The 25,239-nt window shown below is 39.6% G+C and overlaps 2 protein-coding genes across 3 annotated transcripts in view; both read right to left on the bottom strand.

The window, feature by feature from the left end:
• The window catches only part of prkacaa (protein kinase, cAMP-dependent, catalytic, alpha, genome duplicate a), a 33,351-nt gene extending 19,911 nt beyond the window's left edge, over positions 1-13,440 (bottom strand). The window contains exon 1 of one of the 2 annotated variants that reach the window (XM_053492007.1): positions 12,668-13,440. In XM_053492007.1, coding sequence (XP_053347982.1) covers positions 12,668-12,716 — 49 coding nt within the window. In that variant the 5' untranslated portion in view covers positions 12,717-13,440. Of the gene's footprint in view, positions 1-9,274; positions 9,358-12,667 lie in introns of those variants that run through there. The other variant, XM_053492008.1, reaches the window with a different exon arrangement.
• Positions 13,441-15,185: 1,745 nt separating this feature from the next.
• asf1ba (anti-silencing function 1Ba histone chaperone) lies at positions 15,186-19,728 on the bottom strand. Its single transcript, XM_053491542.1, has 5 exons — positions 19,488-19,728; positions 19,209-19,364; positions 17,250-17,365; positions 16,920-17,096; positions 15,186-15,720 (listed from the first exon to the last, which is right to left on the bottom strand). The coding sequence occupies exons 2-5, from the start codon at positions 19,315-19,317 to the stop codon at positions 15,529-15,531; spliced, it is 594 nt and encodes a 197-aa protein (XP_053347517.1). The 5' UTR covers positions 19,318-19,364; positions 19,488-19,728; the 3' UTR covers positions 15,186-15,528.
• Positions 19,729-25,239: the final 5,511 nt, after the last annotated feature.

Below are 25,239 nucleotides of genomic sequence, written 5' to 3'. Positions count from 1 at the left end.
AATTTTAATTTTCCCATAAGAAATAATGGAAACTCAAATTATTTGTTCCACAGCCCAAAAGAATAAATACATAAAAATAAGTAACACAAAATATAAAGTAAAAATAAAACAAATTAACCTGCACTTTACCTTAAAAAAAAGAAAAGGAAATTAAATCCAGACAGATAAGTGTTTATGCGCGCAGGCGATGTCTATGTGTGTGTGTGTGTGTGTGTGTGTGTGTCTCACACACACACACACACACACACACACACAAACACAAAAGTGCTCATCTCTCTCTGGTAGGGCTAAACAATATGGCAAAAATTTATATCACGATATATTTCTTAAATTTGGTCGATACAATATAATTCCGATATCAATATGGACAATATTAAAAAGCCTCAGGAAAAAACTGCAGAGGACACACACAATGGATGTCTGCAAACTTAGGTCTATAATACCTCCAGGCACCTTCTATTAAATTTTTTTCTTTAATAAAAACAGTAAAAAAAAAAATAAGGTTCACTTTTTATTTGTATTTAGCCTTTACAAACAAGAAATGTGAAATAAACTATCAAATAAATAAAACTCTCAGGAGTGTGTGCGCGCGCTTCGCACACACAAACACACACTCACCTTTACCCGAAGGGAGTTGGGTGTGTGTGTGTGCCTTTACAGCCCCCCTCCCACCCCCAACTTCTTTCGGGTAAAGGCGAGTGTGTCTGTGTGTGTGCGAAGCGCGCGTGCAAGGATGTTGCTTATACCAGGAAGACACGAGACCCAGCAGGGGAGGCGATTACCCACAATTCCACAGCGCAAGAGAGAGAAAAAACGTTGGCTCATATATACAAATGTATATCGAAATATAGGAAATGTGTTTCAAAATCATATCACCATTATTGAAAAAAATCGCGATATATATTGATATCAAATTATTGTCCAGCCCTACTCTCTGGTGAGTGAGTGAGATTCGGCACGATGTCAAATTATGCGTGCACACACATGACACGGGCGTTATAAGAAACAGTACATGCGCGCTGTACACATACACACGCTTACAAACACAAAATTAAATATTTTTTACACACACACGTGGTCACAGTGTTATAGTAAACAGTACACGAGTGCACGGATGTTGATTATACCAGTGAGAGATGAGCACTAAGACCCAGCAGGGGAGACAATTTAACCACAATTCTGCAGCACAAGAGAGAGAAAAACCGTTGGCTCAGTTATGATCATGTGACGCTCGGCCTCTAAACAAGAAGCGCATGTGTGATACATGATACTCAGTACTCGTAAACCAAGACTTGCTCGTTTTTCAAGACAAAATTTATTAAACATTTTTGCTCGTCTTGCGGAACACTCCGAAACCGTGGTACTTGCAATCCGAGGTTTCACATATTAGGACTGATACGATTCCTCGAATAACTCGAGTAATTCGATAACAAAAAATGATAGAGGCAAATGCTTCCTTTTAATAAATTATAAAAGCTTGCGTTATGTTTTTGCGCAATTATTTGTTCGCCGTGATAGCGCGCTTCCGGATGCAAGCCGCCAGTAAACACAGACGCAGAAGAAGCGCTTACATCACCCAAAAAAAAAAAGGAGACGCAACAGTTAGCTGTGTATTGATTTGAGGGAGCGTTCTGTTGCGGCCTTCAAAATGGAAAGAAGCAATAAAAATATCAGCGAGCCAAGAGGAGAAGAAACCAGCAAGAGAAAACGACAGAAATTGTCAGTAAAGGCTTATGTTATGCCTGAGCAGTAGATTTTTAAACTTTTAGTTCTAAAAGTTAAGTTTTTGTATAATTATTTATTTTAATGTGTGCGTTAATTTTTTGATACTTAGTCATTTAAAATACCTTTTTTTTTTGTTAGTTTTTGCAGCTGAGAAAAGGCTTTAAAATAAGAATGTATGGCACTGTAATGCACTTAATTCATCTGAGTTAACTTTAGGCTATTCCTTGTATTGTGAATAATGGCAATGTTTATTTTTTATTAAATGGTGTATGCATTTAAAAAGTAAAAGTAGATTTTTCTAAAAGGAAAACCAATTAAACTTTGTTTCTCTTACAAACTTTACATTGTTGTTTAAATAAGCAAAATTACATTTTATCCGATTACTCGATCAAAGTTTTGGTAGAATACTCGATTACTAAAATATTCGATAGCTACAGCTCTAATTAATTTATATATATATATACACTGACCTAAAGGATCATTAGGAACACCTGTTCTAATTCTCATTAATGCAATTATCAAATCAACCAATCACATGGCAGTTGCTTCAATGCATTTAGGGTTGTGGTCCTGGTCAAGACAATCTCCTGAACTCCAAACTGAATGTCAGAATGGGAAAGAAAGGTGATTTAAGCAATTTTGAGCGTGGCGGTACCAGACAGGCTGGTCTGAGTATTTTACAATCTGCTCAGTTCCTGGGATTTTCACGCACAACCATTTCTAGGATTTACAAAGAATGGTGTGAAAAGGGAAAAACATCCAGTATGCGGCAGTCCTGTGGGCGAAAATGCCTTGTTGTCTGGCTAGAGGTCAGAGAAGAATGGGCCGACTGATTCAAGCTGATAGAAGAGCAACTTTGACTAAAATAACCACTCGTTACAACCAAGGTATGCAGCAAAGCATTTGTGAAGCCACAACACGCACAACCTTGAGGCGGATGGGCTACAACAGCAGAAGACCCCATTTCTGTTTACATTTAAATGGTAGAGTCAGAATTTGGAGTAAACAGAATGAGAACATGGATCCATCATGCCTTGTTACCACTGTGCAGGCTGGTGGTGGTGGTGTAATGGTGTGGGGCATGTTTTCTTGGCACACTTTAGGCCCCTTAGTGCCAATTGGGCATTGTTTAATGCCACGGGCTACCTGAGCATTGTTTCTGACCATGTTCATCCCTTTGTGACCACCATGTACCCAAGTAACCCATGGTTACTTCCAGCAGGATAATGCACCATGTCACAAAGTTCGATTCATTTCAAATTGGTTTCTTGAACATGACAATGAGTTCACTTTACTAAAATGGCTCCCACATTCACCAGATCTCAACCCAATAGAGCATCTTTGGGATGTGGTGGATCGGGAGCTTAGTGCCCTGGATGTGCATCCCACAAATATATATATATATATATATATATATATATATATATATATATAGATATATAGAGAGAGAGAGAGAGAGAGAGAGCGCTATACCTTGGGTTAAGTATATGTTTAAGAACAGTTTATTCCCCTTTATAAGAAATGTTTGTTCTTCATATATTTTATTTGAACTCCTTATGGAAGCCAAGTTGTTGTCAGGGTGACGAAATAAACAAACCAGAGTCTTTTTCTTTCAGACCAGCCAGAGCAGTAGGAGGAAAGAATCAGGCACAGGGGTACCGGTGGTGGAAAAAGGCCATCAAGCATCAGTGGCAATCCTCTCTCTCTTTCTCTCTCTCTCACACACACACACATATACACACACACACAGTCATGCAGAAAAGGACATAAGGCTCATTGCTCATTCAGGGAGTTGATCTGAGTGAAAATAAAGCAAAAAGTAAAAGAGCAAAGAAAGCAAAAGTTGGAGATGGCGAGATCCACCACTGAGAAAGAGAGAGAGAGAGAGAGAGAGAGAGAGAGAGATCCTGTCAGCGCTGATCACCATCCCACTTTCTCATCCTCACTGCCTTTATCTCATACACCTCATACTACCTCTCCAGTCCAGCTACACACTATCCTTTTTTCTCCAGACTCACCCAGCATTTCTTCTTCCTCATCTTTTCTCGAGGCTCCATATTGATAAAGTAATTTAACATAGGCTCTGGTAAAAATGCTGGAGTTAGTGATGAGGAGTGCTTCGTTAGTGATCTCCCTGTCTGTCTCCATCTCTCCCTCCATCTGTCTCCATCCCTCTATCCCCTCCCGTATGCCCCTCCCTCCCTCCACCCAAAGTGCCAGCCCCTTCGTCCCTCTTCCCGTCCGCCCCTTCGTCCCTCTCCCCGTCCGCCCCTCCCTCCCTTCACCCGTCCTCTCTCCTTGTATGTGTGGCACTTGGACTTGCTGTCAGCTATAAACCCTTAACTGTGCAGAAAGAGTTATGCGGAAAACAGTTTAGCGACACATTTAATTTAAAAAGTGTTGCTAAAGAATTTTTTAAAAGATAATTAACATTAACATCATAACTCCAGGGCTAAATTAAAAAACAAACTAAACACGGTCTGGAAAGATCAATTACGTTTAGTATAAAACTGCATCCATAATATATCACGATACCTAGGTTTGTATTGTGATTCTGTAAGTATCATGCTTTCATAAATATCCTGCTTCGATGTCAAAAAATGTTCAGCTTTAGTTACAATTTGAACAAAATCAGCAAATATTTTGCTCCTCCCACACAGTATGCTATGCAATGTGTGAATAGTTTAGAGTGACACCTGTAGGATTTTAGAGGAACTGCAACATTGCCACCTCAAATGCACACGTATATAGATTTCAAAATAAAAAAATGTGAAGAGCGATACATGAACTGCAAAACAAAAGTACTGCACTACGGAACAATCAATTAATTCTTTTTCGGACAGGACTAGTTTTCCAAATGACGTTTAAGTTAGAATTTTTTTTTCAGACGACGCCTGTCATTTCATGTATGCATTCGGATGGGACTAACATCTCTGTGTTTATTACGGAGGTAGGAGTGTCTGTGTTTTACATGTGGGGGTTGCACAAGATCACATGTCCACATCTACATCTATTATTGGTGCACAAGCTTGAATACCAGCGCGCAAGAGATAGTACGGTAGTTCACATTGACCAAAAACACAAAAAAAACGCATTTTGGGAAAAAAATCTAATTCGGCAATCACAGACATTTGCATTCGGACGGGATTAGATTTCTCAGAGGACCTCCGAGTTTGCTGAAAAACATTAGGTAACTTGCTCTGGTATTTTTACAGAGGTCTTGTGAGAGAAAGACAGACATGGCAGATTCGGACAGGATTAAAATCACAAAGTACGTCTGTAAAACAGAAATTTCTCTAACGACCCCCTGTAAAACTAGTCCCGTCCGAATCGGGCTTTAGCCACCTTTAGTGACATCTTTCTTTCTATTCGCTTACCTGTACCTTTAAGCAAGTTGGACCTTGTTTAAATGATGTTTACAATGCTGATTGAGGACGCACAACAAAACAGAAGCTGTTGCGCAAGTTTTAACATGGACTGTAACCCTCTGATACATTTATAGACGCTGTAAGCGCTCCACCTTGACAGCATGTCAAATCACAGGCTGAAGGCGTGCAAACAAAAGGCGTTCTGCAAGTTACAAAACGTGCCACCGTCGTAATTTTTGGGGAAGTATGCAAATCATAAAAAAGAAGTGAGATGAAAGGACCTTTAACTTTCGACCAATTAATTGTTTCAGCCCTGAAAGGACATGCAGATCAAGTACACTATACACACACACGTACATCAATATACATGTATATATATTTAATACGAAAGTGAGCTTGTGTGTAATCAGACAGGTGCTTGCTGATGGACTGATGGAACGGCAGCACTTTGTCCAGCTGAAGAGAACAGAGTGAAGGAGGAGAAAGAGAGGAAGAGTCCAGAAAGCAGGACACACTGACAGATCTCCATGGGAGACAGACACATGGCCTCACTGGAACTCCTACGTGAAACAGCCAATACCAGGCAACAGAGCAAACATTAGACGGTGAATAAAAAGGGCTTTGTGTATATTCGAGCGCGCGTGTGTGTGTACGTGTATGCGTGTGAAAGCGTCACATCAGTTCAATGAGCTTGAACTACAAAGCGTATTAAAATCATCTAATCCTCTCTAAAACATCCCAGTTTACAGAAGCATCTCACCAGCATAACCCCCCCCCCAAAAAAAACAAAAAAAAACAAAAAAAAAAACACACACAACCCCAGACTAAGCGGCTAGATTGCAGATCGAGACAAAGAACTTCAAAGAACTTAATGATTTTGACCCTCTTCCCCCCCCCCCCCGCACCGCCCCTCCTCACCCCCACACCCCTAACCTCTTGAACGGCTCCTCCTACAAGCGTTGGACTCCACCTCTGCAAGCATGCTCTCTAAACCCAGCAACTCACTCGAGACCCAAGCCTCTGGGTCATCCTGGGATCGGTGACGAATTCCCCCGCCAACGTCCAGATCGCCCAGACATGGCCCGGCATGGAGGAAGAGCCTGTCTGCTAACCTTTGCAGCACCGACATCCACGGGTTCTCGTCTACCGTAACCTGGAGGTGTCCGAACTTTAGTTTAACTCCCTGAAGAAGCGGCAACCCGATGACTTATCGGAATAACAGCTTGGTTCCCCTTCTTGCGCAACTACACCTCCCTGGTCTTCCCAACTCCTGGACACCACCTCAACCTTGTTCTTTTCGTCAGTGCTGAACACAAAGATCGGCCATGTCGTCCCTTCTACCAGCACCACCAGTGAAAAATGGCCCTCGTTAAGTCAGTGGATCTGATTGCAGTCCTGCACCTGTCTCTGGGGATCAGGCTGGGCCAAAAGAGATGCCAGCGATAAGACCATAAGGCATGCCATGCACCGGAAGTGTCCAACCCTCCCCGTCCTTTTTCACAACCTGTCCTGGGGTCTGTCACAAACCTTAAATGTTCTTCCTCTACATTAGCAACCCCAGTCGTGTTTTCCCCCCTCAAAGGAAAATCTATCAGCCTTATTCAAATGACATCCAGTCACATGGCAAGAGAAATCTGCTCCTCACACCTAAGTTCGAGCAGCAGCAGGCCCGTTGAAACTCATTTCGCACATATCTGTCCCACCTCGCAGCCAGGCCTCTCCAGATATTAAAACCAAAAACAAGGAACATCAAGTTCAGTTTCTTTCCAACAATCCAAGGGCATTACCAAACTTAGTAAAGAAGAAACTCCTAAATCAGTGCCCACAAAGTTAATTAAAAAAAATATATATAGATAGATATAAATTCGATCTGAGAAGCAAATTAGAAAAAAAGGCACAGGAGAAGAAGCGGAGAAGGTGGCACCACCTGAAGCCATGTGCACACAAAGTGGTCTTGTTTGTAATGTCAGACATCATATGATGTTCAAAAGAGTACAGCGTCACACACCAGCCTAGAGAGATTCACATTTAATGCATCATATGACTCCGCCTCCGCAGTTTCTCCAGTTGAGAATCACAACCATAGAACCCACACCCATCCCGCACCAGCCTCCAGCTCCCGTGAGATCTCAGCCCTACAAGCTTCTGTTTATATTCCAGGCTTTCTTCAATCCAACCCCCTCTTCATAAACACACACACACACACACACACACACACACACACAAAGCTCTTCTCAGCATGTTGACCTTCGAGGTCAGGAAAGCTTTCTCAGGAAGTTCACTGCGACTTCTTTTTTCCCTGGTTGACATGGTACGGCAACTTTCCTCCTGGTGAGAACAAAGACTTCCCAAAATGAACTGAAAACTGAACTAAATGACGCTGAAGTTTTATACTTATTGAGATTAGCACTGGTTTTACATCTGGTTTTAATACTATAATTTATAAACTTTCTATAAATGTTTACAGCCTGTATGACTTCACGCACTCAAAAGAGCAGGTTATAAGTTGATAGCACAAGTATGGCCTATGTACATGTTATAGTTGTGACTTCCTAACAAATCAAGCTCAACATGTTCAGCCACGCCCCTTTACAACACGCCTGTATGGAGTTTTTGCTCTGACGTACTTCTGGTCATCACTAAGGCGAACAACAAACAACCGAACCCTTGTCCACCACAAATCAGGCGTCTCAGGTGTCAGCATTTGGTGCTGCTTTAAGTGTTTTATGGTTTTAACCATGATGCGTTCCAAAAAGACATTAAAAGGGGGGGGGGGGGTTTACTGAAACTTATCTCTCACTTTGTCCATCTCACTTTCCCTCTATAAACCACTCCGAAACTAAATCTTAACGCAGCTTTTAATTTCATTTACCGAACATCCAATTCCATGCTCAATCTTTAACATGCCTGTGTAGGTATTCTCTTCCTCTTTCCACAGTGACATCACGCCAAAGGGCTCGGCTGATTTATGCAACAGGAAAATGCTTTTCGAGATGCAACGTGCACCATTTCTGAATTCAAACAAACTCTAGTAGTAGATCTGAACTAGCTAATTGGCTTTGGAGGATTTCTTGCTGATGCTCTAATCCAAGTCTTTTAATGTTATTGATATCCTAGACAACTTTGTTTACATTTTAGGCCAGAGTTAAGCCAAATTGAGGCCGAGTTGGAGCCTAGACAACCAAAAAACAAGCAAAAGAAACATAGTTAATTTGTACATATATGTTTGTCCAGTGTAGAGCTAAACTGCCCACCTGGGCAAAGAGCATACGTGGCTTTGAAGAGCATCAGGCTGCGTTCACACTGTGCAAATCTGATTTCTTTGCTCGTCTGTGATAGAGATCAGATTTTTTTTTCTTTTATGCTAGCGTAAACCCCTCAAACCACACAGATCATACATCTAATCTTTTCCATTGCATTGATTTGCGCCACATAAAATATTTGCTACAGAATTTTTTTGCAATGCGACCTCAGTCTAAATGGTCAAATGTTCGGAACTTTTTATGTCAATAAAACATGACACTCAGAACAGTGTGCCCTTTAAAAAGGATATAGGATGACCAAGAAAAAATATTTCAGTTTTAAGAGCGTGACTCGGTAGCACGGGATGAAAAGCGCGCAAACTTAAAAAAATAATATCACATTTAGAGTGATGTTGCTGTAAAACAAAATTAAAAGCTAAGTTATAAATGCATATAGCAATTACGGTGTGCTGTGTTTGAAGAGACCAAAAAAAAAGGAAAAAAAATTTTAATGAACGTACCAGTAGGTGAACCTGATTGTAATGGAAAAAGGAAAGCTAAAGAGTTAAAAGCAAAACCAAAAGGCATTGCCAGATAACCTGGCTTTTTTTTAAGCGAGTGTGAACATTTTGAGACACACTGTTCCTGTATTTATACAGGTCAGATTAAGATCTGTCAAACTAATGTCAGATACGGGTGAGATTAAAAACTCTTATAATAAAGAAGAACATTTATTTTAAAAATATCATTTATGATCAGTAATTCAGATATCACTTATGCCTACAGTGTGAACGCAGCCTTGGAAGATCAAGACTATAAGATGTACATCATAATACATCAAACGTTGTTGAAAAATTGTAAAGGATATAACAAGCTATAATATTAAAACAGGAAAAAGCTATATTTTGGTAGAACGTTTGAGTAAACTGAAAGATTTACCTTGCTGCTGCGTTTTTACCGTTATCGAAGACATTAAAACTATGTTAAAGTTTTAAACAATTTTTTTTTAATGCAACATAATTTTTGGTTTGCTGTCAGTACATTAACCGATTCAGGGTTCAAGTATTTGTAATGTTTCACGTACACAGGAAGTTAGTGAGAAATTCTGAAAGTGAAAACCGCTACAAGACTATTTTAAACATTGATGCCCTTCTAACACCCCCCCCCCCCAACAAAGCCACAGCAGTGAAATGAAAACTTTTTCACAGCGTATCAAAACTTCGAACTATGAACCTTACTCCCGACTTTCCTGAATTCTTTTCTACTGTAAAGTCCAAGAGAGAAAAACACGCCACCTGAGGCGTTATCTCCTCAACCGCCTCAATTAAACTCCTCAATTCCCAGATTGTCATAAAAGCTTAAATCAGTACACAATCCTATCCTCGTTAGCTTCACGACAATGAATAAAAAGATTCAAACGAGTCAGAGGAATCTGAACAAGGTCGCACACGTGGAAACGATTTCAACGCGCTGAAGATAAGATTCTCTAATCGTTGCAGCCGTATCTTAACCCACACACCATGACCTTATACCTCAAAGCGTTAACTATGTGCTTATCTCCAATTAGATAACTGCACAGGACACAATTAAAAGCAATACACTCGCTAAAACTATAGGTACAGTAGGGGCATACCTGACTTTACTTTAGCACTATTCATTACAGTTGCATGCAGAAGGGATGTAGTCTGGGTATTTTGTATGTTTTATTGTGGTACGGTTTAGTCTCCGGCAGCCTGTGTTTTTAGCCACACTGCTATACTACTGCGTGCTATTCTGCTACACTATTTAGTATAGCAGTATGTACAGACAGACAGTTTGTAGTCTAGAATGTAGCATACACAATTTTGGCACAATATTAAGTACAGTACTGTGCAGTTTGCAAAGCAGCCTATGTATTTTAATTATTTAGTATATTTGGATCTAACCCACTATTTAGTACATTAGTGTGTAGTGTGGATCAGAGCCCTTCCTGTGTATCAGGAGTGTATTACAACCTAATACACTATGTAGTACACTAGTATGCAATGTTGGACAGAGCCTTTATTTTGTGTTGCCGGTGAACTGGAATCACTGGGGGGGGGGGGGGGGGTTAGAGTGCAAATAAGACATTGTATGTACTGAGACCAAATACACTCCTTAGAACAGTAGTTTGCAGTATACTTCTGACTCCATCTGAGGTATTCAAAACACATACACACTATTTAGTACATATTTCTATGTTGTATGCAGTATGGATGAAAGCCTATGGCATGAATATGAAGTGCATTAAGACCCAACACACCATTTACTACAGCAGTATGGAGTACCCAGTGTCTTACAGAGTCCGTGCCATGTATTTGGGGTGTCCCGGGACCAAACACACTAAGTGCAGTAGTATAGATTGTGGTATAGAGCTAACAACATACTATAAAAGTGCATTATGATGGTAAACATACTATAAAGCCTGTGGTATGTAGTGTGGATCACAGTCTATGTTGTGTTTTTGACGTTCATTAGAACCAAACACTATTTAGTACAAGAATACACAGTGTTTAGAGCCTGTGCCATGTATTGGAGTGCATTAGGACCTAACACACTATTTAGCAAGTATTATACAGTGTGCAACATAGCCCATGAAATATATTTTGAGTGCAATAGGACCAAAAACACAATTTAGTACAGTAGTATGCAGTATGGATCAGAGCCTATACCATGTACATGGAGTGCATTACAACTTAACATACTATTTAGCACAGTTGTATGCGGTGTTGTACAGAGCTCATGCAATATCTTTAGTACAATAGTATGCAGTGTGGATCAGGTAGTACCCAGTGTGTTACAGAGCATGTATGTACGTGTCATATATTTGGAGAATACTAAGACCTAACACGTGTAAGTATACAAGTAGTATACACTGGTACAGAGCCAACATCATGGCATTGGGGTACATTATAACCTAACAAACTGTTTACGACAGTGTACACAATGTGTTACAGAGCCCATGTCATGTGTGTGGAGTGCATTACAACACAACACAATATTTAGTACAGAAGTATCTTACAGAGCGTGGTAGGTCCTAATGCACTACAAGTATCAGCTGTGTATACATACTATTTAGTACAGGAGTATGCAGTGTGTTACAAAGCCCATGCCATGGATATGGAGTGCATTACATCCTAACACCCTAAGTACCCAGCATGTTACAGAGCCATTGTTGTGTAATGGGAGTATACTGGGATCAAACACACCAAGTACAGTAGTATGCATTGTGCTATACGGCCAACAACATACCACTGGAGTGCATTACAACATACCATACTATTAGGACAGTGGTATCTAATGTGGACCAGAGCCCATGCCACGTATTTGGCACGTATAAGGTCCCAACATGTGGATCAGAACCAGTGTATTTGGAATACAATAGGACCTACCACACTACTAACACACAGTAGTATGCAGTGTTTTTCAGATTGCTATATATTTTGAGTGCAGTAGGACCTAACACCATTTAGTACACTCGTATAAAGTATGGATCAGAGCCTAAATCATATATATGGAGTGGATTTCGACCTAAGATACTATGTTGTACATGCATGTGTTTAAAGTGCATTGGGACCTAACACACTAGGTATTTAGTACATTAGTATGCAGTATATACTGCACACTATGTATTTAGTACTGCACAGTAAAGTATTTACTAACACACTACGTATTTAGTACATTAGTATGCAGTATGGATTAGAGCCTAGGTCATGTATATGGAGTGCATTTCAACCTAAGATACTATGTTGTACATGCATGTGTTTGAAGTGCATTAGGACCTAACACACTACGCATTTAATACAGAATTACAATCTGATCCACACTGATGTACACAGTGTGGGACAGAACCCATCCATAATTTTGTTAAGTTCAGCCTTTATTCGTCACGCATACATTACTGCACAGTACAATTCTTTATACTTCGCATATACCAGCTTCTTGTTAGTAGGCAGGGGTCAGAGCGCAGGGTCAGACATTTAGGACAGGGTTAAGGGCCTTGCTCAAGGGCCCAACAGTGGCAACCTGGTGAAGCTGGGCTCGAACCAGAGCTCAGAGTCGTAACACACTGGGCCACCTCTGCCCCTTCCTTAAACATTAGGTTAGGTCCTAACACACCCCTCATACGTTTGGGGTGTATTAGGACCTAACACACTATTTAGTACAGTAGTATGCCGTGTGCTACGAAGCTTATGCCATGTACTTAGGGAGTCTACTGGAACGTCTAGGACACTATATAGTACAGTAGTACGCATAGTGCTACAGAGCCATTGAGTGACTAGAGCAGTTCTCGGGGTTCTCAGGGGTACTCACCGCTCTCCATCTCGCTGCCCTTGTTCTTGGCGGTGGGCGCGTTGCCCATGACTGCAGGCCGGGGGTCAGGAAGGAAGGACGGAAGGAAAGAAGGAAATCCCTCAGCTCGGATCTTCTCACACCTCAGACTCCTGATCCCGACTCAACATACGAGTTGATTCCTGATTTCCGGCGCGCGCACTAGCTTGGCTCAGCTAGCTATTTATAACCATACCTCAGAGAGCCACTCATTCAGCGTGGGGAAGTCAGTCAGACAGTCAGTTAGTTAGTCGGTCAGATAGTTTGTTTGTCTGGTACCCAGTCAATCAATTAGTTATGCTAGTCAGTTAGTTATGCTAGTAAGCCTGTGCTTGTCAGCTAGCTAGCTAGCTAACGCTAGCTAGCAAAGCAAAACAGGCTGTAAACAGCGCGTGCACTGGCTGCAATCTTCGTCGATACAGAGCCACTTTATTACAATCTCGTCTTTGCAGTCTTCCTCTTCCTCTTTTTCCTGTCCTTTCTTTTTTTCCTCCTCAGCTCCTCTCTGAACCGAGGCAGGCCGTGTCCACTTTCCCTCTTATTCCGCCACACACACTCCTTATATAGGTATATAAAACGTTTTTTTGTGTCCAACTCCAGAATTCCTGTGTTATTCTTAAAATCGTCCAAACTTTATTCAGCTACATTAAACCCTCGCAGCTACACCTTTCTTCCTTTCATAATTCGACAGTGAGAGCCCACCATTAACATTAATCCTCTACCCACAGCTAGAGGGAACTCCTGCTCCACGCGAAGCCCGCCTCCGGCCGCTCGTGATTGGTCAGTTTTTCTGTGACGTTTGGCAAAGTGCAGGCGCTGATTGATTTGCGCGGGTGACCGTCAGGAGCAGGAGACGCTGTGATTTGTCAACTGATATCTGTCTATAAGTTCGCACATAGACCAACGGATAAATAACCGTCATTTTTTAAAACAAATGTTGTTGTTTTTTTATTTCGATATATGAGTTGTATTTTGGCACGGTGCGGTATTTAGAGTGATATCCTAACTAAAACAAACAAAAACAGGCAGACATTTTGTAATCCCCGATGGCAGATGACTATCACAGAGGGTTTTTAGTGAACGGCGCGCGCGAGCCCCTCCCACGAGGCTAATCCGTGATTGGCTGCGTGACGTCAAGGAGGGCTATTTTTAGAAAGTTGGTCAGAATTTGCGGCACTCGGACAGCCTGCGTCTAGAATATTAACACTGTGCTGGGCAACATACACACACACACACACAGTCAGGTCAAAATATTAAGTACAATGGTTATGCATATGCCATGGGTTCAAAGGTGTGGGATGGCACAGGGGTGACATTAGGGTGGCATAAGGGTAGCACAGGAATGGCACATGGTCTGATCTGCCTCATCACTGGTAGTCTATTGTTCACTAAGCTTTAAGCGCCATGTAATAACACTTCAAGGTCACTTGAGTCCAAGAGTAAAAGAGTTAACAAATAAGCATCCCATACAACCAACTACGAAGCTGTGATCGGATGGGTTGCCCCATAGATGTGACACAGATGGACAGACAGAGACAGAAAGGAAAGCTGCGAGTTACAGTAACCCATTCAGTCAGCCTTAAAGAGTAACACACCTCTCCCAGAGGCGTGATCTTAGGTGGCAAGGTGGTTTATCTGGAGAATGGAATCTGCCACATTCCTGATATCACACCTTGTTTTGTTCAAAGAGACACATAAAATGTGATGTCAGGTTGTACTGCGAGATACAAACAAGCAAGACATGTCAGGCCAAAGACTTTACTTTGTCGGATGACTTTTGAAAACAAATACCGATCAGATGATGAACACAGGATGTTACAGTATACAACAGAACGATATATGGATAAAAAAAAATGAGATCTGTTCAAGTCAAACCAGGACTTTAGATTGAGTAGAATGAGAGAACAGTTTTGAGAGTGCCTTTATTAACCTATATAATCCCCTGCAGCTAAGAGTCTCATCACCAAACTGTGCTTAACATCTTTTGTACGTTTTAATCACTTTTACACATTAATTTATTTGAAAATAATCTTGAATGCCTCTCATACCACACTGCTAACTCCTACACCACTATGCCATGCACAAAACAAGAAAAAGTATGTTAAAATATATATATATAGCCATATTTTTTAAAAGCATACTATAATTTAGGAATAAAAGTAACTAATTAAAACACTTAAATGCAAAGTTTTTATTTAGTGATCAAATAAACAAGTGTGTTAAGGTTGAGCCTGAAACACCCAAGGTTCATCAAGGTACAAACGCACAACAAAGAGGAATCGGATGAAAGCACAATCAAATCCTCAACGCTTTGAGGATTTGTCATCATAGATGCAGCAACACACCTCGTTACCTAGCAACAGGACCCAAAAAAATGGCGCAACAGGCCGTTGTGTGTATGTGTGTGATCCAAACACTGGCTTTTTTTATGAATGAACAAGGAAAAACACACCTGTGTGCTGGAAAAAAAAGTAAAAATATACCAGGCTCAGTACGACCATCAGGTAACAAAAGATATTTATTTATTTGGAGCCAGAATACAAACAGAAGTAAACATATATACAGTATAGTACAATCTCACACACACGCGAACTGAGTTGATCTGAAAAATCCTGCTAACCTTGAACATTCTGACACATCCAACATTAATGATGAAGAATCTCCTCAAAATACTGAATCTCTCTCACACAAACACACAAAAAAATTAAATCAAAAAGTGTGTCTTTTTTGTTGTCAGTGCCAATGGCACATCTGCGTTTCCGCTCCGGTGGAAACCGAGGGTGCACGAGGAGTACGAGCTCGTAGAGGTAATGATGATTCCTTAACAAGATGGCTCAAAGGCTCTACAAGCAATCCATTGAGTTATCAGGCATCAGTCCTAGAGAAGGTGCTTTCCCCGGTGGGCACGACGGAGGCAGCATCACATTCGGAGACGGGTCAACATTCTCTGAGTCCTCCATCCTCTCAGAGCACCCCTCCCAGTTGATGTGGAATCGGGTGACACGTGGGTTCGACGCCAAGATGTTTCTCTGAAGCTGATGGGGGGAAAAAAATTCCATCAATCAATCAGTTTTCACAGATGACAGATTTCGCCACAAGAATGTAAAGTTAAAATATTTACAAGTAGGTATATGGCAAAAACCTCTAAGGTTGGATTATACATGCTGACAAATGCATGCACACTGACAAAAAATTACTTGTGTATGTCATCAAAAATTAACACTAGAAGCCATTGTGGTGCATAATTACTTGGAAATCATTAATTGATTGCTGCTAAAAACATCAATTAAAAAAATAAATATTAAATGACTATTAAAGAGATTGTCCTGCTAGAATAGTTTAAATAAAACCAAAACTTGAACTAGGCGGCACGGCGGCTCAGCACGGTTACCTTGTGCAATAACCACATTTTAAACTGTGCAATCTGTTGCATCTAGTGCAATTTATTTAAAAGTGAAACTACTGTATTGTATTGTTTTTTTTTTTTTGTATTTCTACACTGTACTGTCCCCATTTTCTATTCGCACCATTTTTTCTTTGCTGCTGTAATAAAGAATTTTTCCCACTGTGGGGCGAATAGAGGTACATCTTATCTTCTCTTATCAGGTTAATTGCCCATAGTGTGTGCGTGTGTGTGTAACTTATTACTTATTAATTGATTATCCATTATTGGCATGTTTACCTATTGATGTGTAAAATTTGCAACCCTAGCACCTACTTAAACATACTGCACCATGTGATACTTTCACTAGACGTGGGGGAAAAATGTATTTAGTTATGAATCTTAATTCTTGTGTGTGCCAATTCATGTAATTACCACACTGGCTCCAAAATAAATTCTTAGATGATTAATTATATTAAGAAAAGAGATAAACTGGTCGATCAGCCAGTGACTGGAATAGCCTGTTTTTCAGTTTGATCAGACATGACCAATCACGCTGGATATAACCGATTCTGTGGCAAGTGCACGAGCTTTTGGGTGGTGCAACACAAACACATCCTGTGGGTAGGAGCAAATTATTTGCCAAGTTTTTTTTTTTTAGAAAAATTACTATGATCGATGCCAGAGATACTTACTGCTCAATAAAATATTGCTTTAAAATGTACATTAAAAATACAATTTTAAGTTAAATGTTAAATTCTATGAATTTATGTAAAGGTGTAAACCAGAAAACCAGGAATAAACCCCACAGGCATGTGACAAAAATTTGTGCTCTTGCTTTAGTTTCCTCACCTGCGAGTAGTCAGGTTTAAGAGGCGGGTTTTCCCGGAGTTCAGCGTCCGTGTACTCGTTGTTGACATAATACCCAATGCGAATAAACTCCTGTCCTCTGTATGTGCAGGTAATCAGGACGACAGTGACACCCACGGCATCACTCTCAGGGATCAGGCCTGTATTCGGAGCATCTGCCTGTTACACAAAAACACACAACACAACAGTTTATTCATCTTAAAATTTATTGAAGATTCTGCCCAAACTGCAGCAGGTTGAGGTTTTTATTGATAATGAATAAAATAGTAAATAAACAAATCAAGAAAAGTTAAATCAGCTTGACTGACTGACCTGGAAGACGAACATGTGTCTCCCTGCAGGAACAGGCCCCACCAGGACTGAGTCCAGGGTCTGGTCATACTCCTCGCTCTCAGCTGAGCCCACATATATGATCTTCCACTCAAGATCTAAAAGATTTTTAAAATTATTATTATTAAATTTAGTTCCTATGCATTCAAGGTAGTAAAATGCTGCAGTTCCTTTATTAGACTGCAGGTGGTGCACTCAAAAGTATTTATACAGTACTTAGGCAAGCAGTACAGTTTCCTGTGTGAGAAGCAAATTATTTGGCACGTTTGTTTAGAATTGTAACAAAATCTAATAAAAACTCATTCATATCTTCACAAGATATTTGTAAAAACGTGATACTTGTGCAAGTGCAATACAAACTGAATCGGCACCTAGGTATCACGAAAATATCATATCGATCGCTCCCTGGTAATTCCCATTCCTATTAGACCTACCCTACACCCGCGAGTGTCTAGCAATGCTGCGACTGACAGAAAGAAAAAGAATAGTCCTTCTGTGGGATTAAAAGTCGCCATCTCAGCCTCCGAGTGGCACAGTGGTAAAGTGCTCGCCATATAATCCAGAGATCGCTGGTTCGATCCCCAGGTGATGCTATTACCTCTCACAGCCGGAGGTCTAGAGAGAGCTGATGGGAGGGATGGGAGGTACTTTGTGCTCCCACATTAATCACGGCTCTACAGCCAATCAAGGGCGTGGAAGGGGCGGATAGCGTTTTTCTCCGAGTGTGTTACTCCGCCCCTAACAGTGCGTGAGCAAGCAGTTCGGAAAAATGCGGTCGACTGGCGCCACGCGTTTCAGAGGAAACACGTGATAGTCTTTGCCCCTCCCAGCTGAATGGTAGTAGTAGTCTTAATGTGGGAGGCCCCTAGTGACGGGGAGGAATTGGCCATGACTAAATTAGGGAGAAAATCTGGGAAAAAAATTATTTAAAAAAAAAGAGAAAGTCGCCATCTCGAGAAGATACGTCGTCTTGCTTGTGGTTCAAAAACCTGACCCTAAATCTGCCTGTGTAGGAAAATACAAATGCTTGTCTAATGATTACACCACATTCAAGTGCGTGCACACGTTGTGATAAGACATTGTTGGCAGCACAGTGGCTTAATGCATAGCACGACGTCCAGGTTGGATTCCCGCCTCTAAGTCTATGTTCTCCGGGTACTTGATTTTCCTCCCAGAGTCAAAAGACATGCAGATTAGGCTAATTGGCATTCCCAAATTGCCAGGAGTGTGTAGCCTGCAATAGATTGGCAACACGTCCAGGTTGTACCCTACCTAGTTCCCTAGGTCTCGTGGGATAGGCTACAGATCCGCCCCCTACATTTGACCCTGTATACAGGATAAAGCAGTATAGATAATGATTGAGTAAGATGTTAGGTGTTTTAAACATTTTATAGTCTCTCTCTCTCTCTCTCTATATATATATATATATATATATATATATATATATATATATACACCCACACACATATTACACAAACAGGAAGAGCGTCTGACTTACTTCTTCCGGTTATTATTATTTTTAATTGCAAGTAAGTTGAGTAAATTATATTGCTTCATTAATGGATCTTTATTTTTATATACGATCTGCAATAACGTACGTAAAGGCTTAAACCAATGCTAGAAAAAACAGCACGACACCAAACATCAATTATGTTTTGGAAAAGAGTAATTTTATACTACAATGCAGTTTAAAATTCTATTTGTATCTTCTAGTTACTATTTCACGCATATATGGGATGCCTAAATGACTCCATTCAAATGTAAAATGACGAGCTTTACACTTTAAACAGTGAACAAAATGTCAGGCTTTAGACAATAAAAAAACGCAAACTGAGCACCGCTCGCGCCCCGTCCCGCCATAATGACGTCACGAAGAGAACCCGCTTTGGCTAATGCTAAGTCTACGAATTTTTTTCTCTTTATGTAAAATATTTTTTTTACCTTCAGGAAGATCCTCCATGCACTCGAACGTGATCTCAAATTGAAATGGATTCCCGAAGGGACTCGGGTTGTCCAAAACAGCAACGTTTAACACCTGAACCTTCGCCATTAGCCTCTGAACAGCTAGCAAGTCGATAAGCAAATATATGTCGCAAACTGTCGCAAAATTCCAAAGAAGAAAAATAAGAATAGATTTTTATAGAATTGTTTTTGTAATATTTTTCTATATATTTTTAATTTATTAACAAACAATAGGCCCAAAAATAAAATGTTAGCTACCCCAGACTAGCTTTAATTATTCTAGTAACACCAGGTGAATTTCCGCGGGCGACTTCTATCAAAAAAAATAAAAATAAAAGCCAGCCCTCTTGTTGCTTCGTGCCTCTTTTCTTTTTTTAAAAAAATGCAAAAAGTATATTTATATATAGATGTATATTTAGTGACCCCTGCTGCTAATCACGGACTAACAATAAAACCTTGTGCTTCTTTCTCCGTCTCTCCCGCCAGTGTGTTCAGACCAAATCAATAAAACGTCAAAAAGCGTAGCGGACCAGATACTGAACGCAGATTGGCTAGATATACTACACGTGACAAGACTCCTAACCGATGATTGGAGGATTCCAGTGACAGCGCTGTAAAAAAAAGAAAAAAAAAGATCACCGTCATCTTCCGCTTTCTATGTTACTACTTTCCCATTATGACGGAATGTGTCTCAAATCGACTCGCATACTCCGCAAAGAATCAGCCATTTTCTAGGGTGCGGAGGCCGGGAATTTTTTAGCACAACGGTGCTGTGTTCGAAATGGATCCTTAATCCCTATTCCCTACAATCAGCACAGTGCACTATGGGTAATTGATTCCTTCTACACCAGGGATCCTGTTCAGAGTCAAATATTTTTTCAGTAAACGTTTATATATATATATATATATATATAAAAAAACTAATAATCAGTTTATATATATAAACTGATTATTAGCACTCTACAAGCTTTTTAATTGTTTTCACTTATCTATATATTAAATATAATATTAACACCTCTTGTTTTATTACAATCACGGACAGATTAAAATTAACACACTAGATAACACTAGATTTTTTAGATAAACCTGTTTCATTTGTTAAACCCGTTTCAACCTGTTTCAGGTGACTTGGCTTCATAAAACATCTATAACATTTATAACTTACACTCCATCCATCCATGTAGGATTCATGTAATTCTGTAGCCCAACTAGAGACAGTGGAGGCCAAGGGTGACCATTTTATTCATGGTCCCATTTTATGTCCATGGTGGGACCTCCGCACAACATTCACATGTTCATTCACATACTACTGGCAATTTGGGAACATCAATTAGTCTAATCTGCATGTCTTTGGACTGAGTGAGGAAACTGGAGTACCTGAAGGAAACCCAGCAAACGTGGAGAGAACTTGCAAACTGCATACACACAGACCGATAAAAACATACAGACACATAAAAAAAGTAAATGCTGGCCATGATAGAAAGGCCAAAACACCAAGTGCACCACAGTCTGCCACGCACGGGCCAAGCAGACTAAGACCTCAAGGCTACTGATCCGTCCTCCAAACTCGATCATCAACTGAACACCCATGGGATGCACCAGACCATGATTTTGATCTATGGAGGCCCCACCTCACAACTCACAGCATCAAAAGGATCCGCCGCAATGTTCTGGGGTCAGACACCAAAGCACTGAGGCCTTGCAGAGCGATGTCCTGAGGGCCCAGAGTTGCTTTGGTGGCAAAAGGAAACTCAAAAGACTAGGTGGTTTTAATTTTAATGTTTTGAATGATCTGTGTTCTGTGTCTATTGATAGTAATCTCCACCACCACCGGATAGACATCACAAACCCCAGTTTGAGAAGCATATGGCTCCAGAATACTTTATTAAAACATTTCAAGTTCAAGTTCAAGTAGGCTTTATTGACACTTTAACCAGAAGTTAAGCTTCTAGCTAAGGAAGACTATCTACAGTTTTTTTTTAATTTATTAATTTATTTTTTACAGACAACATTAAGTGTACATGCAAATGTGCAAACAAGAGCAACAACAAATTTCACCTTGTGTGGGACTCCCTGAGCTTAAAGGAGACTCTTTTTGACTGGTAAAAAGATCCCTTAATGTGGTTTTATTTAACAAAATGTTAAGTAAAAAAGGGGGAATACCTAAATATACAGTATGCAACACAATTTCTGTGCAGTTGTGTTTGTGTGTGTGTGTGTGTGTGTGTGTGTGTGTGTGTGTGTGTGTGTGTGTGTGTGAGGGAGCGGTTCAGATTTGGATACAACATGTGACACAGAAAACATCTTTGTTAGCTTGCTATATAATGATAATTTTGACTCGTAATTTTGCACATTCTCTGGACTCTCTGGTTAGTCCAACTTCCAAAAACATGCTTATCTGCATGATTATCTACACTAAATTGGCCCTATGACACAGCTTGGGTTAAATTGTCCTGTCTCGCACCCAGTGTTTCTAAAATGGACACCAAATTCTCTAACCTCTGGACATAGATTTTACTGGAATACATACAGAAACTGTGCAATGTTTGTCCTGTACTGGCATACATTTATAGTTCTTTTATCACTCACTCACTCATCGCTTATACCACTTTATCCTGTATTCAGGGTCGCGGGGAGCCTGGATCCTATCACAGGAAGCTTAGGGCACGAGACAGGGTACACCCTGGACAGGGTACCAATCTATCCCAGGGCACACACACACACACACAGACACACTACAAGCAATTTGAGAATGCCAATTAGCTTAATCTGCAAAGCTGTGTGTGAATTGGATACATAAAAATTATATATAGTGACCCAAAACTTTTGTACGGTAGTATATATATATATATATATATACTACCGTACAAAAGTTTTGGGTCACTTTCTTCGTTTTTGTTTGGTGATTTATTTTCTACATTCTACAACAATACTAGGGATTTCAAAACTATAAAATAACACATATGGAATTAGGTAATTACGTAACAACAACAAAAACAACAGTGAGTTGTTATTTTAAGACACAGAGGTCAGCCTTTCTGTAAGAACAGTATTGTCAAGTGCATTTGCAAAATCCGTCAAGCACCATAATGAAACTGGCTCTCGTGAAGGCCATCCCAGGAGGGCGAGACCTTAACCTACCTCTGCCACAGACGAGAAGTTTATTTAGAATTATCAGCCTGAAAAATGACCAATTAACAGCATCCCAGATTAGAGGCGTTATGAAGTCTTTACAGAGCATAAGTAGCAGACACATCTCAATATCAACTGTTCAAGGGAGATTAATGCATTTTTTGGACACCTTCAGCATTCCTTTACAATGTAGAAAGAAGTAAAAATCAGGAACGATCATAGAGTTAGAAAGTGCTCCCAACCTTTTGAACGGTAGTGTATATATACACTACCGTTCAAAAGTTTGGGAGCACTTTCTAACTCCATGATCGTTCCTGATTTTTATATATATATATACATTCTTCACTCTTTGTTATGTTGCAGCTATTTTCTAAAATATTTTTTTTTATTACCTAATTAATGTACACACAGCAACCCATATTGCCAGAAAAACACAGAATTGTGGACATTTTTGCAGGTTTATTAAAAAAGAAAAACTGAAATATCACATGGGCCTAAGTATTTAGACCCTTTGTCCCTTTGCAGTATTTAGTAGAAGCACTATTTTGGTCTTATACACGGCCATTTGGCCATTCTTGTCGTCCCAAACAGTATAATCAAAATCAGTATAATTAAGCAAATGAAGGTGTAGAACTATCTCAAGGATGATCAGAAGAAATGGACAGCACCTGAGTTAAATATACAGTATAAGTGTCACAGCAAAGGGTCTGAATACTTAGGACCATGTGATATTTCAGTTTTTCTTTTTTAATAAATCTGCAAAAATGTCAACAATTCTGTCAATTCTGTCTTTTCATTAATGAGAAAAAAAAAATTTAAATGATTTAAGCAATTGCTATCCTTTTTATGTATTCAATCCACACACAGTTTGGCACAGGTTTTATGCGGTATGCCCTTTCCTGATGCAACGCTCCTTTTTATCCAGACGGTTTTCTACACTGCTACACATAAAAATATTATACCAGCTAGCAAACATCAGCCTAATGTTACCTAGCATCCCTACTAAGAATTCATTTATTTATTCATTTATAATGTTTTTTAATCAATGTTTGTAATAAAAAGAGTTAGATCAGCTACACTAATGCACTTACCGCAATGTTTTACTTGTGCATTAAATAACATCAATGGAGAAAGTTTTCTCAGTAAGCTGTAGCAATGATAGTAACCTCCCAGAAACTCTTTTAATTGCCCAAACATGTGGAAATGGTTTGGAGCAGGGTCAGGACTGTACAGGGGATGTGGCAATAACTGCTTGACAAGCAGTGTGGTGGGCAGTATAAGATCTTACATTGGCCTGCAAAAACAGAATGACATTGGTAATCCAACCAGATCATTATATATATTTTTTCCTTTCATTAAAGAACCGTTCCAGTAAAGAAGTTCCTGGGACACTAATGCATCGCTAGGATAAGTGTATTGTAATTTAATCCTGTATTTGCTAAAATACTTTTCTAGCAGTATACTGGCATTTCAATCCACAGAGGGAATGGAAATTGACATAAACTGATTAATTCTTTTTAATGTTGCAGGTTCGTTATAAGCTTGGTCAGGACATTGTTGGGTTTTTGTGTGTAGAGTATCATGTCTTATCTGCTGGTGAGCAGGATGATGAAAAAAGAGAGAGATTTGAGCCCTGTATTGGGCAAACAATTCACAATTCTTTACAACAACACTGGTGCAGAGATAAAATAGATTTCATAACTAAAGTGACTAAAGTAAAATGAAAAACTCATAAACCCCTGAGGGTCTATGTTGATATGAGCTATTAACCACTTCTGTTAGTTGTGACATCACAAATTCAATGGTGAACATGCTCAACCCCAAAACAAGGCAAAATTACTTTTAGTAAATAGAGTATAGGCTCTATAATCAAGGAATTATTACAGAAAAGGAAATAACTCAATGAAGTTTGGGCTTCAGGTAAATGCTTTTAGTGCCTAGTTTTACAGTACTATCAACATTTCACTGTTTTTGTCAAGGGTAAACACTGACATGAGGAAAAACATTAAGTAAAATAAAAAGTAGTTATCAACATAATTTAAAGTAAAGTAAATCTACCTCAATTATAAATAGTACATTTTAAAAAGGAAATATTACCTGCCTAATTAACTTAGCCATAACAGTGCTGTTACGTTGCTAGCTAGGATCATTACCTGACTAGCTTTACCTCATATTAATTTACATGATGTTTACACATTACCTTGAGTTTTATGTCACTACAGGACATTAACATGACTGTGAAAGTTTAATGAATTTCAAAAAGTGACCAAAAAAAATAATACTAAAGTGGCTAGCTAGTATTGGCTCAGTCAACTAGCTAACAGCTAATCTGTACATGTTTCTGCAGGTCGAATGTTGAGCTTTGAGACATCAGTTTCTGGTTTGCATTAAGTGCAGATGGTTATCATTCTGTTAAGATAGCTAATAAATTAATTAGCATCTAAATTGTTGACCTTAGGTTTTATTTAATTTTATTTACATACTGTCTTTGAAATACTTAACAGTATTCCAGATTTTATGGATAAAAAACTTTTATTTCATTTATTATATTTTTTAACGATATGTCCAATAACTTTACCAATGTGTCCAAATTCACTGTACTTTCACAGTGAAACATGAGCTCGGGTATGATTTCCTCTTACATTAACACTTACTGATAGCTTAATCATTTTCACATGAGAGAAAGAGGATTAACAGTATCGTGGAATGGCAAAAATTTTGTCAGCTCTCGGAGTCTGGAGATTAACTGATTAACTGACCAACCACAGTGAAAGGTCTTAGCTCCGGACCCCAGATGGAGACATTATTTTTCAGACTTTTTATTTGTTTAAGCCCTGGAACATGGGTGTGTGCCATTGATATTAACATAAACAGATAG

The sequence above is a fragment of the Clarias gariepinus genome, chromosome 3 (assembly GCF_024256425.1).
Source record: "Clarias gariepinus isolate MV-2021 ecotype Netherlands chromosome 3, CGAR_prim_01v2, whole genome shotgun sequence".
Taxonomy (NCBI): domain Eukaryota; kingdom Metazoa; phylum Chordata; class Actinopteri; order Siluriformes; family Clariidae; genus Clarias; species Clarias gariepinus.
The sequence above is the reverse complement of the archived record's forward strand: the minus strand, read 5'-3'. Positions and strand labels throughout refer to the sequence as shown.

Bases quoted from the DNA above. Each gene is read 5' to 3' on its own strand.
- asf1ba (XM_053491542.1), bottom strand. From the start codon at position 19,317: ATGGCGAAGGTTCAGGTGTTAAACGTTGCTGTTTTGGACAACCCGAGT. The intron at 17,097-17,249 runs GTCAGTCAGTCA...TTTGTGTAACAG, and splicing joins GACACATGTTCGTCTTCCAG to GCAGATGCTCCGAATACAGG. The intron at 15,721-16,919 runs GTGAGGAAACTA...TCCCCCCATCAG, and splicing joins TTAAACCTGACTACTCGCAG to CTTCAGAGAAACATCTTGGC.